Raw genomic sequence first — 15,435 nt, 5'->3', positions numbered from 1 at the left:
GATTAGTGACACATAGATATGTTAGTAGTAATGTTTTTCTCCAAACTTTTTTGGGTTTTAGTCAACTTGAATGCTCCTAACCACCACATAAAAAATTTATGTCAGACTGTTTTTCTTAAATGCTTTAGGAGCAGTTGAATAATGAGAAGCTGGAAGAAATCTCCAAAGAGTATGAGAAAACATGTAAAGGTCAGAAAAAGCCGGTTTTATTACTTCCCCCCTTTGGTGTGGAATGGCACCATAATGAGTTGTCATATTGTTAATGAACTTGGAACAGTTTTGTATACTTAAAAAAAAACCTTATGATTTTAATGCCCTGTTTGAATTTTCTACAGTCAAGAACTAAACTTTATTAAGGCATTTGCAGGTACATTTGAAAGCAGTCAGGCTCAGATTAAGAAATATGAGCTCAGAGACAGTGTGAATTTGCTGATATCAGTGTCAGGTTATTAAATGTTGGTATTTATTAGTCATTTTAACAAACTGGAACACTGAAACACTAAGTAGCACAGTAACAGTTTCTGCAGGCTTGACAAACATTTCTAGCAGTTGAACAATTATTAGTTTCCCATATAATACAAGCCACAATCTGATGTTAAACTGAAATGCTGCCTAAATCAAGTTCATGTGAATCACTTAAGAATTTTGGTTTCAAATAGTTCAGTATAGTTGTGCTGTTTCTAATAGAGCTTTTGATCTTGGGGAATGGGGAAATGACTTCTAATAAAGGCCCTTTGGGAGAGAATGGTGGGAACAAGGTGAGGACTTGTCCTGGTTTTCTGCTGGGATAGAATTAATTTTCTTCGTAGTAGCTGGTACAGTGCTGTGTTTTGGCTTTAGTATGAGATTAATGTTGAAAGCAACATTTAAAACATCGGTGTGTTAAGTAGTGTTTTCTCATGCTTAGTCAGTGATGAGGAGCACAAGAAGCTGGGAGGGAGCACAGCCAGGACAGCTGACCTGAACTAGGTTAAAACATGATAGGGCTCATCTGTAAATATTTTTCAAATCTTCAGATCTTTGTGCAAAGGAAAAAATAATTGAAGATATGCGGATGACATTAGAAGAACAAGAACAGACACAGATTGAACAAGAAGAAGTGATTGAAGCCAAACTAGAGGAGACCAACAGATTAGTTTTGGGTAATCTATGGAAAGGGAGCAGAGAGGCAAAATTATATTGGATCTATTGTGATTAAATGCTTTAAATTTATGGTTTTATTTGTTGACTGCTAATTAGGCATTAATTTTATGTAGTACATAACAAAATTTCTAACAGTTAAAGGCTCTATTATCCCTTTGCAGTCACAGCTGATAAATCTGAGTAACTTTAGAATAAGGACGTGAATGTGCTCAAATACGCATTTAAACTATATATTATATAACCTCATTTTGTGTACTGACTAGAACTGGAAGTATGGAAGCAGAAATGTAGAGAGCTGAATAACCAGAGCGATAGTGACTGGCAGCAAAGGATGAACAAAAATGAGGAGAAAAACAGAAGTGAAAATGAGGAAATAATAAAGCTGCAAAAAGAACTGAAGGTAAAATACGGTGACGTAATTCATACTTAGTTTTAAAGCCATAACTTTCATTTAGGAATCTACTTTTTTTTTTCCTGTGTCACTGTCTTCAAGAGCTAAGGCATCATATGGCAAGCTGTTACACTAGTAAAGGAAACCTCCTCTAAGCTGTTGTGCACCCGTACAGCAAAGTCTGGATGCAATATCTTTGTAACGTATGGCATCACTGGTGTCCCGTAATGAACTGCACTCTTCCCTATATTATGCTACTTGTCCTTCTATAGCTAGGCTTCTCTTAAAGTTGTCTTAGCTAATCTAACTTCTGATAGCTATTCCAAACCTATTTCCTGTTAGTTGTTTTGGCAACTAAACTAAACTCTTTCAAGATCTTGCGCTCGCTGTATGACCTGTAACCCCTTCTTGTTAGGCTGAGGATTTAACCTTAGTTCTCATTGGATTAGAGAGGAGATTTCCCCCTTCTCCCCACAAACGGCTGTTTGAGTGCCTTCTGTTTTATGTGGGTGAATGTCTGACAAGAGCTTTGGTTGTGATAGGAAAGGAGGCAAAGTTGCTGTGGATTGAAGTGATGTTCTTTGGTATGCCCTATCTCTGCCTACCATTCAAACTGTACTGTGTTCTTTGCCTTTCAGTCTTGAAATAGAAGTAAGTCTTCTAACATGTCCTGCAAGGCAGGGTAAAAAATTGGGAATTTGGAAGTTAAAAGTTACACCAGAAATAAGCACACTCTTTTACAGTGTGCTCACTCAGCACATTTTTAGATGAGGGAAAAAAAAAAATTCCATGAAGATGTGTCAGTCTGAATAAAACATGCTGAAAATTGCCTTTTTTTTTTTTTTTCCCCCCAGTATGGGGGAATGTATGAGAATGTAATACTGTAGTACTTGCACTTGAGAATATGCTGGAGTAAAACTGTGTTAGTATTTTTATCTTTTGAAAAATCCGTTTAATGGTAATCTGGATTTTGAGATTTATTTTTTTTTCTTAATCTTTACCTATGGTTTTATTTCTGGTTTAATTAAAATAGGAAAATGAGGCAAAGTATCAAACTGATAGAAAGAAGTGGCTGGAGGAAAAAATGACACTCATACATCAAGTAAAAGAAGCTGAGATCCTTCACAACAGAGAAATGAGAAAATTTGAGGAGGAAAGAGAACACCATGTAAAGCAACAAGCAGAAATTGTAGGTTACGAGGTATTAGTGTATTGAATCCTCTAGTGTCTTTAGTACAGAGCAAATCTCATGTGAAGTATTAACAGTGTGGATGCTTGAGGGTAGCTGAGCTTTGTCAAAATTCCCTCACTTTATCACATGGTGAAGCCTAGATGAGACCATCTTATTAAGAAAAGGGGAGAATAAGAGGGTTACAAAATGAAAAATCTTAATATGTAATGGAAGTTAACACACCTGTTCCTTTCTATCCTATCACCACCTCACTGAATTCTTCAAGCTTTATTTTGTGTGTAAAACACCTATCAGTAACCTACACTTACATGAATTGCTGCTTAATTGAAGCTAAGAAAACATACTTTGAAAAACAGTATTGTTTGTTTTGCTATTTCCTAAAAGCAGACGTTAACAAAAAAATCTTCTTTTGAGATTTAGAGTAAAAATACTTGGTTAAAATGGTAGTGGTTTTGCTCCTGTATCGCTTTCAACTGATAGTTAATAAGGTAAATACCTTGCCTGTTCACCAGACTGCATCATGGTTGTATTTCTTGAGTATATAAAATTATTAAATGAATCTGACCAATCTAAAACTGTATTTACATCCAAATATAGTTGGCAATGACTTTCTGGACCTGCAATCAGTACAGGAGGATATTAGGAGCTTAAGATTACCGTAACATTATCTGTGACTTTGCTTGCCTGAGAATTGCTCACTCTGATTTTATTGCTAACAAAGAGTATAAATATAGATGCAGATTTTCTAATTGAAGCATAATTTGCTTTTGTATATTTGTTGTAAGAATAGTTCTGTGCAAGCTTTGTAAGATCAATATAGGCTTTCAAGTTTACTCAGGCCATAAAATAGTAATACTATATGAAACCAAACTATCAGAACAGTTCAGATAGTGTGTAGAACCAGTGTTCAATTGTAATCTATTTTTTTTCCGTATTTAGGAAAGACTTGCTGCTGCACAGCTGGTAGAAAAGGACAACAATCTTCAAAAGTGGCGTGAAGAAAGAGATAAATTAGTAGAAGCTTTGGAAGTACAGCTCAAGAGTTTAGCTTCTAACTCCACACAAAAAGATAAGGAAATAGCAGAACTGAAACAGGCTGCAGTAAAGGATTTGGGAAAGGTTCTCTCTCTCTCTTGTTCTTGTGGAATTTTTTTTCTTTTTTACTTTGTTTGTTATTCATTAATTCTGCAGAACAGAATACTTTTTGCGTTTTGGCTCTATTTTTAATTCTTACTGTCATATTGAAGCCATTAGCAGCTCATTAAAAATAGAAGCTTTGTTTGAAACTGAATTTGTAACAGTAACCAAAGTTTCAAAACATTTAGTGGTTTATTTAAAGTCTCTTTGATCCTTTGATTGCAAAGTTGGACTGGAGATCTGAAACAATTATCATAGCTGCTGCTTTTTTCACAGCCCCAGGGACTTAATGAGCAAATGGGAGGTGAACTATTTATAACTCCACATAAGTAGAGTAAAATAAAAATTTGCATTACATCTTCCCTGGGTGTTACATGACTTCACTTCAAATAGTGACCAGTCATACATGAAATTGTTGGCTTTCTTTTGGATAGCTGACTGGTTTAGCTTGCAGTTCTGAAACTGATGCTTCCAAGTAATTATGCTCGTGTATGTATTTTCTTTTGCCAGTCCTGCAATTTGTGGCATTTTTTTGCTATGTTTTTTAGGATAAGGAAACTGATATAGAAAAACTAAGGAAACAGCTGGCTGAGAAAGATGACTTTATAAAGGAACTGAAACAGCAGGTTGACCATGAAAGTCTTCAGTCTATGGCAAAAGTACCTTTACCTGAAGACAGACAAGATGAAATAGATCAGTCTGTAAACAAAGAGGTATGGTTTGTTATGGAAAGTATGTAGTAATTATAAGTTTTTTATAACTTTTGTTGTTTTCTCAGTATATATTTCAGCAACATTGGGAATCTGACAACTTATTGCTCATAGTTCTGAGTTCTTGTTCATTCTTTCTCTCACCCACTTTTGCTATCAGAAATAGGGTACTTACGTTAATAGAATACCATCTCTCGATATGTTATAGAACTTACATACCTGAGGAGAAAACTAGTTAACTAATCCAGGTTCTAGAGATTTGAAGACATTGTAGTGCCATTTCAGTTTGATTATGCCAAGGGAATTTCAGCTCAAAACCTTTGTGATATTGCCTATAGTGTGGTAATAGAAATGTTTCTGTAATTGGAGATTCCAACCTATATGGGGTTTCAGAAGAACAAAACAATATCATGCATCCCAAGCAAAACCAAAACAATATTTGAAGTTTACACAAAGAAAATATCAACTTTGCATATTTCCTGAAGGAAAAATTGAAAGGCTTGCAACTATACTGAGATTTCCAATTCTGACTGAACCCTTGTGTGTTAACTTGAACAGTATTTAATGATATAGTTCTTCTGCTAAACTGAATTAATGCTGTGTGGCTCTATTGCTAATTAATAATGAACAGGGCTGAAAGGGGATTTCCTAGCAATCCCTCCCCTGGCTGCTAGAACATGCATTTCTCCTCTTGCTACAGAACTGGACTGAATGACAAATGCATCTCTTCATCTCTTTCCTGTCTACTGCCAAATAAGGCTATCTGACTAGTTTCTTGCTACTTCATCAGTTCAGCTAGTTCCATATAGATAAAGCTTGTGATGAATGAGGGAGGACAGAGTAGCTCTCAGAAGGGTTACTACTTTACACAGCTTTGTAATAGCAGGTAAGAGAACACCATAAATATTTGTTTATTTTTTGCTATTAAAATAGTTATTGAAGAATTGTTGTGAACAGTTGGTGCTGACATATTTACCTCAAGGAAGTAAAGACGATACTTGTTGCTATGGGTAAGCGGAGGTGTCTAGGAGGATTATCATGTGAGAAACTTTTGTTGGTGTTGAAGTGAATGGGGTAAAGTTTTGGGGGAGAAATCAAATAATTCCTGGGAAACACATTGTGACGATAAAGAAGAAAAACTAAAGCGTTCAAGGGGATGTGTCTCCTGCCATTTAAGAAGAGGCTAAGAAGATGGCGCTCTGATTAGGAGAGGTTAAGGCTACTGGAGAGTTATGGAGCTGAGGTTTACGAAATCATGGTTGTGGTGGGTAAACAAAAGCCAGAACTGTTTTTCCTAAAACCCTGCAAGAACTGGGCAGCTCTTGATGAAACTAATAAGAGATTATTTAAACAATTAAAATAAAACAACTTATTCCTATCTGAAGCCACTAATGATCTTCTGGAAACAGGTACTATCAGCAGGGAATAGAAAAACTTGTATTTGAAATCCATAAATATATTCACAAATGAGGATTAGGCAGAGGTATATCCTTTGACCCCTCTAAAGCAACAACTGAGAGTGCTGGGAGAGTATGGAGAGAACAGATGACAAGGTGCCCAGAATCACACATCTTATCTCTCAATAACAGCATCTCCCTTTGCCACTACCAGAGACAGAATATTGAACTAGATAGACTGCTGGTGAGACCCAGCAGGGCATTTCTTATAATCTCTTAGTGTGAATAGATTTTACTGATTCAAAATGTCCTGTTTCCTGTTGGCCGAACAATTCTAAAAGGTTTTGGGGTTGTTTTTTTTCATGGGGTGTTTTGTTGTTGGGGTGGTTTGTTTTTTTTTTTGGGGGGAGGGGTTTTTTTTGTTTGTTTTGTTTTTTTCTTTTTGGGGTTTTTTTGGGTGTTTGTTTTGTTTTTTTCTGTGAATCTTTCTTGATGATCAGATCACCTAGTTTTGTTGCTCTTGGTAGCAATAAAAGCTGTATGACATAATCATGTGAATATATCTGACTTGAACCATGTGTTTTTGAAAACTTGCCTATCGCTGAGGCTTATAAAGTGGCTGATTATTAAACAGAGTGAGGAAGTCCTCAGTTGAATTTGGCTTGAACCAGTTAAACCTTGTTACTTACACAATTAACTGCTCTAAGTGTAAAAGGGGAAGGGAAAGCTCCCTGAAAACAAGCTAGAGAAAGGCTATACTTTTCTCTCAAGCTGCTATTACTACCCAGTTCCTAAGGAGCAGCAAAGTTAACATGAGTAAAATCATGTCAATGCTACTACTGCTAGCTATGAAAACTGTGACTAGCTGTCTCTGCCCTTGAGGAAAATGACTTGCAAACAAAGTATCATGCTGAGTTCAGCAAGGAAGACTTTAAGTTCTATGATCATATATGGAAGTGTTAAGTTTTAAAAACTTAACAAAAAATAAGAGTTAAATTCTGCTGTAGTTGAAGTAGATTTCTTCACTTTTATTAGAAGTGCTTCAAAAACTGACCGCTAGAAAAAAGTATACTTGCTTTGCAATCCACTGGAGAAAGATATGTATTATAGCATTTAAGTCATAGTTATTTTAAAGCTTATTTTCTTAAAATGTTCCTATGCTTGCAGGACCATTCTGAAATTGTCCTTGACTCATCTGAAGTGTCTACAGAAAATGGAAAAACTAGTCGGTTCCCAAAACCAGAGATGGAAATCCAGTTCACACCTTTGCAACCCAGTAAGATGGAGGTGAAGCACCAGGGCAGCACCATACCAGTTACAGTTAAAATGCTCAAGCCAAGAAAGAAAAGAAAAAGTGAAGAGATGGATGAGGTATGACCTAGACCAACCAACATATTATGTTGTGCAGCTTTTCTCTATTACTCTGATCATTTGTTAAAATCCTATCCTCCTGATTCTCACTGAGACCCAAAAGATATATGTAGGGTATATTTAAGCTTCTTCAAACATCATCCTGTCCTCCCCCCTGCCAAGTGAATGAATCTTTGGCCTGTGATGAATAAGGTGATAGACTTCAATTTATCCAGACTCTGGCCCCTTGTCTCTGATTTGCACTTTCTCTTCGCCTTTTACACTTCTCTGTCTCTACAAGCACTGTTTGCTACTGCTTCCAGCTCTGATATATGTGGGATTGCAGATCAGTTCTATAGAATTTTTTCTTTTGGTTTAGACAATCATTGATGTCAATTATAAACCCCTCTAATGGGCAATTACAAGTTAAGTCTATGAGCTTAATCAATGCATTTCAAAGTTTCAAGACCACTTCTTTCCACTTTTTTTCCAGCTTGTGTTCTCTTTGATCTTTTTGTACTTGAAGGTATTATGTACAAGCACCTGAACCTCCCTATTTTCTGTAGGCCTTAATACCTCTTTAATTTCTTCAGTTGTACTAGATTAGGTACTCCAGCCCTCTTAATGTTCTGTGGTGTTTACATGTGGGACTAAGGCTCCACAGCAGTCCAAGATGGTAAAAATCTTCACTTCTCCTACCTGAACTGTGTGTTCCATCCCTCTGCCTTCTATCAGTGCCAACACAGCTTTCTCTAAGACACTTAAGAAGGCCTTGAAACCATAAGACCACATTGTGGTGGTACTTGTAATCATACTTGTGGGGCTTATGAATCTCTATGCTTTTAAGGACTTTTGAAGCTGACAGGTGACTATGAGATTATGTATGACTTGTCTAGGTAGTAAGTGATGTTTTAGCCAGTGAACTTGTCTCAGCTGAAGAGTGAAGTGTCTGATGCTTTTCTAGCATTTCTTGCTCAATCATTCCTCAGTGATATGTTTTTTAATCTCTTAATAAAATAGTTAAGATAAATAATCACTTCTATGATTACTGTGCAACAGGACTTCAATAAACTCATTTTGTTAAACCTGTTAAAAGCTGTGTAAGTTAGTTCACCTGGAATTCAGCTCTTCATTCTAGAAGCGTGTCCAGAGCTGATTTAAATTTCTTGTGTCTTGAACCATTTTCTTTTGAGAGTAGTATTTTTTCAGCTTGCTGGCAAAGTAGGTGTAAAAATAACCACCATTCTGAAGGCACTGAAAAAGTACCAAACTTTTTCTGCAGATATTTAATCTAATGTGGTTATAGAATCATAGAATAGTTAGGGTTGGAAAGGACCTCCATGTTTTTAGAGAAGATTGTTTTGCCTATTTGTTTTAAATCCTTTCAGTCTAGTTTGTGTTCATACCCTTATAGGAGAACATTTAGCTAAGTAACTTTTCAGTAACATGAAACTAAATTTAAAAGTATCTTATTGCTGTTCTGTTCACCCAAATATGACTCTTAAATATAATTTGTTATGCTAAATAGATTATAAAAGGATTCCACAACTTTAACTGTCACAAGTCTACTGAAGACATAATTTGTTTTTTAAATTGTCTGAAACAGAATAGCATGATGTCAGCAGTAAAACTAAGGGCTGGTGGGAAACCTATGGTGCTCAACCACATACTGCTCATCTCCCCCATATTTATTTATTTATTTATAAGAAGTGGTGTAGTTTGGGGTTGGGATTTTTGGGGGTTTGGGCTTGGTTTTTAAAAACAAACCCACATCTTCTGCTGAGACTCTCTTATAATTAGGCAAAGCACAAAATCTGCTTTCTCTTCTGACACTGTTAACAGTTGGTATGGCTATTGGTTACCTGAAATCTCTTGGCACTAATTAATGAGATAAAAGTCATCTTTTAATGACAGCTTAACACTATCATGTTAAGCTGTCTATGTCACTGACATATTTTTATAATTGTCACTGTAAATCTGATTTTTCATTTAGATTTATTGAGTTAACTTAAATTTATGTGTTTGCTTCTCAAATGTCCTAAAGCCAGAAGTATTGGGAACAGTGGAAGGAAGAAAATAATAAATGTCTGAATGGTTTGACCACAGGTATTTCTACTTCCCTTCCACAAGTCTGTTTAGCATTTATTTCACATTTGAATAATTACTTCTATTCAGTGTTAGCCAATGGCCCTCTACTGTTAGTCACAGCATTTAAACAGTGACTGATTCTGTAACATAAATAATTGTTTTTTCCAGAAGAATCCTAGGTAAAATTTGTCATTTATTTTCTTAGGATTTTGTGAAAAGTGAGAACAAAAAAAATGCAAAACCTGCTATGACAAATTCGCCTTCTACAAGCAACAAGAAAATGGTTTGATTTTATTCTATTTTTGAAGTTAGTTTGGCCTTTTCTGTAAAGGTAGACTTATGAAAGGAGCAGACATATGCAGCAGTATCTTTATCTATGTACTTGAATAGGATTCTAAACATGTTGTCTTCCTAAACTCGATACACTAACCAAAAAGAGTAAGTCTGTATTTGCCAAGAATGTGTACTAGCTGCACTGTACAATCGTTCATAGGGAATGACCTTTCATATTGAATATTGAACATACTATTAATATACATGATGTTATAGGCAATACCTTTTGAAGTAAAAGCAAGGTTTATTTCATCTATATGCATGAAAATTATAAAGATTATTTTAGGCATTAGTAGTAAACTAGGTGGGTTCAGAGGATGGGTAGTAGATTCATTTTCCCCACCAGTTTTTTCTTGTTTTAGTTATAACTAGAACAGCTGATCTAATGAAATTGCCTACAACTTTGAATCAATTTTCTTTCTTTAAGACACTGTGTTCTATATTTCTCATGCCTTTAAACATATTTTGTGAAACTTTGAGAATGTTTTTTAATTCTGAGTATAAAATAAGGCTGTTTATGTTTTTTGCTGTGGTAGTGTCATTAGTACAGTGAACAGAGGTGTCAGTAAGAAAGCTCAAAATGTCAGCTTGAAAATAACATTAAGGTAAAATAAAATGGAATTAAACTTTAAGATAAGTCAATTTGCAACTTAAGCAATGCTCTTGTATTTTTGTACAGATGTCTACTATACAGCTTAGAAAACCATACCCCTTAAGAAAGCAAGAATCTACTTCAATTAAAAACTCTACTAAAAAGAAAGACGGAACACTACAAAAAATTGGAGATTTCTTCCAAAGTTCTCCTACTATTATTCAGTCTAAAGGTTTGTACAGAACAAATAAGTCTCATTGCATATTCTCTGGGCATTGCAGAATAGCTTTTTTCTACTGTAACCTATTAATACATATACTGTTAGATGATAAGTTGCTTCATTAAGATGCTGTTTTGTTTATGAAATAAAGGAGTCTGAACTGGGGCCTGCTATATTAAATCTTGCAGAGCAGAAAAGGCTGTCTTGATTGCAAAGACCACAGTTTAAGTTGTGAAAGGTAAACTGGATGGAATGAAAGGATGCAGTGTGGAATATACGCATATAAATTTATCATAAAAGACACAACTGTTAAGCTCAACATGTTGGAGTTCCTTTGGTTTTGCTTACAGTAAAAAAATTAAGGGCACTTTCAGGAGCTTGCCCTGCTGCTCTAAAGAAAAAAAATAAAGAGCTGAATCCAGATTCTAAATCTTACCTTGTTCTATAAGTGATTCCTCCTCACCCACACCCCACCTCCCCACCACTTTGTTTCTGTGGAAACTGTATTAATGCTTTTTTTTTTTTTTTTATGCACATATGTGGGAGAAAAATTAGTTCTACAGAACCTAAAAGCTGGTGTCTTACGAAAATATTTGGAAGACTTCAATAAGTTGGCTATGAAGTGATTAATGAATTTCACTAAGTTTAAGCATAGCCTTGGGAAGATTAACTGCTGGGACTTTCTAGTAAAGAACATATTGTTATTCTTTCCTATATTAAAACATGACTTCTGAGTTGCTGTGTTTAAAACAAAAATAAAATTAGCAATGGGCTCAAGGAATTGCCCGTGTTAAATTCTAGAAGACGCAATTGTTTGGTTAAAACAAGATCAGTCATTATTCAGTGTGGGTGGTTAAAATTAAGATCTCTATACCAACTGAAAAACTTGACTTGCTACAGAGTACATCCTACCTGCTGTAAGACAACCTAGATGATGATAATGGGATTTCTAAAACTTTCCAGGCTTGTCAGATTTGGCTCCATGAGGACAACATTGTTATCAATGTAAGCCAAATTCAGGTTACTCAAAATTTCACCCTGAAAATACTTAATTTGGGCAAATGTGGTCTAGTTTGTAACCTTTATTATGATGTCCTGTATTTTTTCTCTTTTACGTAACTTCCTATTGTTCAGGATGTCTTCTTTCTTTTCCAGCTCATAATATGCATACAGTCATCTCTTTATAGAGCCTAGTCCTACCATGGTAAAACTACAGAAATATATAGAGAAAATTGACTCTACCCTGTGCTCCTGTCAGCCCAAAGAAGTGTTAAGCCTGTCGTTCAACTTCTTTTGAAGTGTTTATTTTCCAGTGAAATCTGAATCCTAACTGATTTTAAAGGACACCTTTAAATAGCACATTAAAGCTTTTGCACCTGAAGCTATGGAAAACTTTTTCGAGCCATAGAAAACTGTGATAGTCAAATACCACATCTGAATTTTTGTATTTAAACTTCAGACAATATCTTTCATCTTTAAATTGTTTTTAGTAAAGCTTGCTTTATTCATTAGTTTTGATGTTTACAAACACAGTAAGACATTGATTTATGATAAAATATTTTCATCTAGCAAAGAAGCTGATTGCAACAATAAGCTCTCCTAATTCTGCAGAACCAGAAAGCATCAAAGAAAATGAGCTGAAGCCAAAACGAGCTAAGAGAAAGCTGTATTCAACTGACATTTCTTGCCCTCTAGATATCCCTGCTTCTTCGGTAAGTGATTACAGGTTACTGTTCTGTCCACTGTGATCTACTTCTGTAACTGTGATTTGAAATACACTATTAGGGGGACAGAACAAATCTGAAGGTCTAATCAAGCTGCAGAAGAAGTTTGAAAATACTGATTTATTTCTTGATTCTATCTAGCCATTGCTTTTGGCCTCTTCTTTCTGCTGTTTTACTTTCTCTGTTTTCTCACCTGTCCATAGATTTGGAATAGCATAATTGAAACACTAAAGCTATAAAAGTCTGCAAGTACAATTAACTTTGCAGGGCAAGTGAGCACCAAAGGTAACTTGCAATTCAATTTATGCCCAGCTGATATTTAGGTTACTGTAGGATGATGGTGCATCCATGCTTTCCAAAGCACAGTTTAGATAGCCTTCTGTGTGTGTTTAAATTGTGTTGCCCTGTCGAAGCCAGCCTAGAACAAGTCTTCTAGGCCAGGGCTTGATTTATGACTTCTGAAATCCATGTAGGTGATTTTCACAGTAACTATGGTTGCCCATAGTGAGATATGCTATTGAATTTTCTGTAAATTGTATGAATGGATACAGCAGAAACTAAAATGTTTTTCACAGGAGGGTGAAGAAAATGACAGAAATGCAGAGCAGAAGAAGATAAGAAGCTTTGAAGTAAAAGGAAAAGTGACAGACCAAATCCCAGGAAAGCAGAGATAGCTAAAGGAAATTAAGACAAAAATATGTTTACTGAACACTTCCTGTTTCACAAAATGAGTATTAGAGTTTAGAAGTGAGAGCTACTTTCAGATCACATATTGTTTTGGACTTTGGTATTTGTTTCAGAAAAAAAAAAAAAGTGATTTTGTATGTCCCTGGTATTTGTCTCTTATTCTGATGCAATAAAAGAGTTTTTCTGTACCGAGGACCTCTGGCTAAAAGTTAACAGGGAATTTTCATTCTGAAAACTTCTGGGGAAAAAACAGGTTGTTGATTACTTGGGTCTAGAAGTGCGTGTAATTTGTCTCTGCAGAAATGCTGAGTAACCCTTGAAATATAATCTCTTTCAGATCCTTATAGAACAAAAAGAGAAGGAAAGCGATCATCTAATCATCAAGCGACGGCTTCGATCAAAACAAGCTAAATAATCTTGCAACAGCATGTTTATATTTCCTTGTTTAGGTCACATTTCCGTTGTATTATTTCAGTTGATTGTACATAGGAAGTAATTGATACTTCATTATGCTCTGAAGTGTGTATATAGATGTATAGAATTGTTCTGATGTTATTAATTTTTGACTTCATTAAAACTGAAATGCTGTTCAAGAAAGTTTGTGTCTGAGGCCATTTTTTTAATTATTTTTTTTTTTTAGGGGTGGTGTCTTTGGAAGTGTTCATAATTTACCCATTGTGCAGGAAGTACTGTGCCTGTGCGAAATGGTTGCTTTTTCAGGTGGCCAGTGTATCTCCGATTGGAAAAAATTGACTACACATCAGAACTTGTGTATGTTTTCTTTACTCTTCTCCAGTAGATTGTCTGAGCATGAAATGTCTCATTGTAAGGATAATGTGTAGTTCAGTTCTGTAAATCCTGATTTGCAAGATCAGATTCTCATACTAAGTTGCTTCTCCAGTTTCTTGACTGTGAAATGGAGTTGTACCCTTACACTCTTCCATGTCTTGTCCTTAAAGAAAGATTGATGGTTTGGGTTTTTTTCTAACTTGACAGTGACAAAGTGAGCCTGATTCACAAATCTTTCACCTCTTCCATTTCTTCAACTTTCTGTTTCATCTTCTGTTTGTGTGAGTGTGAACTCAGATTCCCTTTTCGTTAGCTGATGTTTGGTATTGTCATTTTCTTTCTTCCCTCTTTTCATTCTAATAGAAAAATGTAAAACCAGGTATGGTCAGATAATTTTAAATAAAAATAAATGCACTGTCAATATCTCTTCACAGGTAGGATTTTATACTTTCAATACTTCGTCTTTCTCCAGATCTCCTGTCTTCTGTTATCTGTAGTCCAGATACCTGGACTGATCTCTTTCAGGGCTCCAGAACACACCTGTGAAGATTGTTACCTGATATAGATGCAAGTTGTTCATTTTACAGAAGTCTTTATAGCTGGAGGCAGGAGATGTGCAAGGTGAAGGTGACCCTGGCCATTGCAGGATTGGAGCTAGCTGATCTTTAAGATCCCTTCCAACCCGAACCATCCTGTGCTTCTATGATAAAACGGTTTTAAACAATGAGACAGTACTTGGGATATTTATTCTTTGCTTTAACATTTTGTCTGTTTTGTTTGGTTGTTTTGTGGTTTGTTTTTTTTTTTTTTTCACATTTTTAGCAGATGTTCTTTTTCCATCAGCTTCTGTCTTGACCCTTAACTTATTTTTCTGAATAGTTTTGGTTAATTTTAGAACCCATCAGCATGTGCCTGTTTAGTTGGATTGATCCTTCCATTGTGTACAGCCTTGCACTTGCCTGCAGTGAAATTCATATGCTATTGTGTTGCCTTGAATGACAGGTTGATTGCTTATCGTTATATCATCAAATGGCCTTACAGCTCTTATTTAACAAGAAAACAGGCAAGGTAAATGGAGGATTAGAAGAGCACTGCATTACTTGATTGTTGCTTGTATGATTTCTTTATTGATCTAAATATGTGGAAAGTAATAGAAATATCTTCAGCTATTTGATGTAACTGAAATTGCTGATAGTGTTTATTCTCATTATCAAATATAAAATTTCATAGTTTCAAATAATATGTGCTTCTTCCTGATTTCATGGTTAACTAAGTGACAAAATTACTTCGATTACTCTGATAAATTGCAATTTATCTGTGCAGCTAACTAGGAAGTAGAATCTCTCAGTACAGTCAAGCCACTGACATATAGAAATGCTACTACACTTAAGCTATATTGCCAATTTTTCTAAGCTCTTATATTTACTAAAATTTCGTCAGTGTTGCTGAGCTATCTAAAGGCTATATGAAAACTGTTTTTTCTGGAAGCCATTTCAATGGGTGTCTTCATTATAACCTGAGCACGAGAGTAGCTATGTATACATGTACGAAATTTAACTTGTTCTGGTTTTTGTCCTTAAATTAGCCTTTGCGTTTTGAAGAGCCATACTGAATTAACTTCCTTCGTAGGTGTAGGCTTGGTTATCAAACTCCATGGTTACAAATTTTAAATACAGAAATAA

The 15,435-nt window shown here is 35.4% G+C and overlaps 1 protein-coding gene across 1 annotated transcript in view; it reads left to right on the top strand.

The window, feature by feature from the left end:
* The window catches only part of KIF20B (kinesin family member 20B), a gene marked incomplete at its 5' end in the record, with an annotated part of 38,482 nt that extends 23,334 nt beyond the window's left edge, over window positions 1-15,148 (top strand). Inside the window, 11 exons of the mRNA XM_080620321.1 lie at window positions 129-189; window positions 1,017-1,142; window positions 1,407-1,543; window positions 2,568-2,723; window positions 3,666-3,845; window positions 4,412-4,576; window positions 7,138-7,341; window positions 9,614-9,691; window positions 10,421-10,565; window positions 12,123-12,265; window positions 13,302-15,148. Of these exons, the coding sequence (XP_080476447.1) occupies window positions 129-189; window positions 1,017-1,142; window positions 1,407-1,543; window positions 2,568-2,723; window positions 3,666-3,845; window positions 4,412-4,576; window positions 7,138-7,341; window positions 9,614-9,691; window positions 10,421-10,565; window positions 12,123-12,265; window positions 13,302-13,379 (1,473 nt within the window). The 3' untranslated portion in view covers window positions 13,380-15,148. The remainder of the gene's footprint in view (window positions 1-128; window positions 190-1,016; window positions 1,143-1,406; window positions 1,544-2,567; window positions 2,724-3,665; window positions 3,846-4,411; window positions 4,577-7,137; window positions 7,342-9,613; window positions 9,692-10,420; window positions 10,566-12,122; window positions 12,266-13,301) is intronic.
* Between the last annotated feature and the right edge of the window lie 287 nt (window positions 15,149-15,435).

Source organism: Psittacula echo (assembly GCF_963264785.1).
Source record: "Psittacula echo genome assembly, chromosome: 6".
Taxonomy (NCBI): Eukaryota; Metazoa; Chordata; class Aves; order Psittaciformes; family Psittacidae; genus Psittacula; species Psittacula echo.
This window is presented reverse-complemented; position numbering and strand designations above follow the sequence as displayed.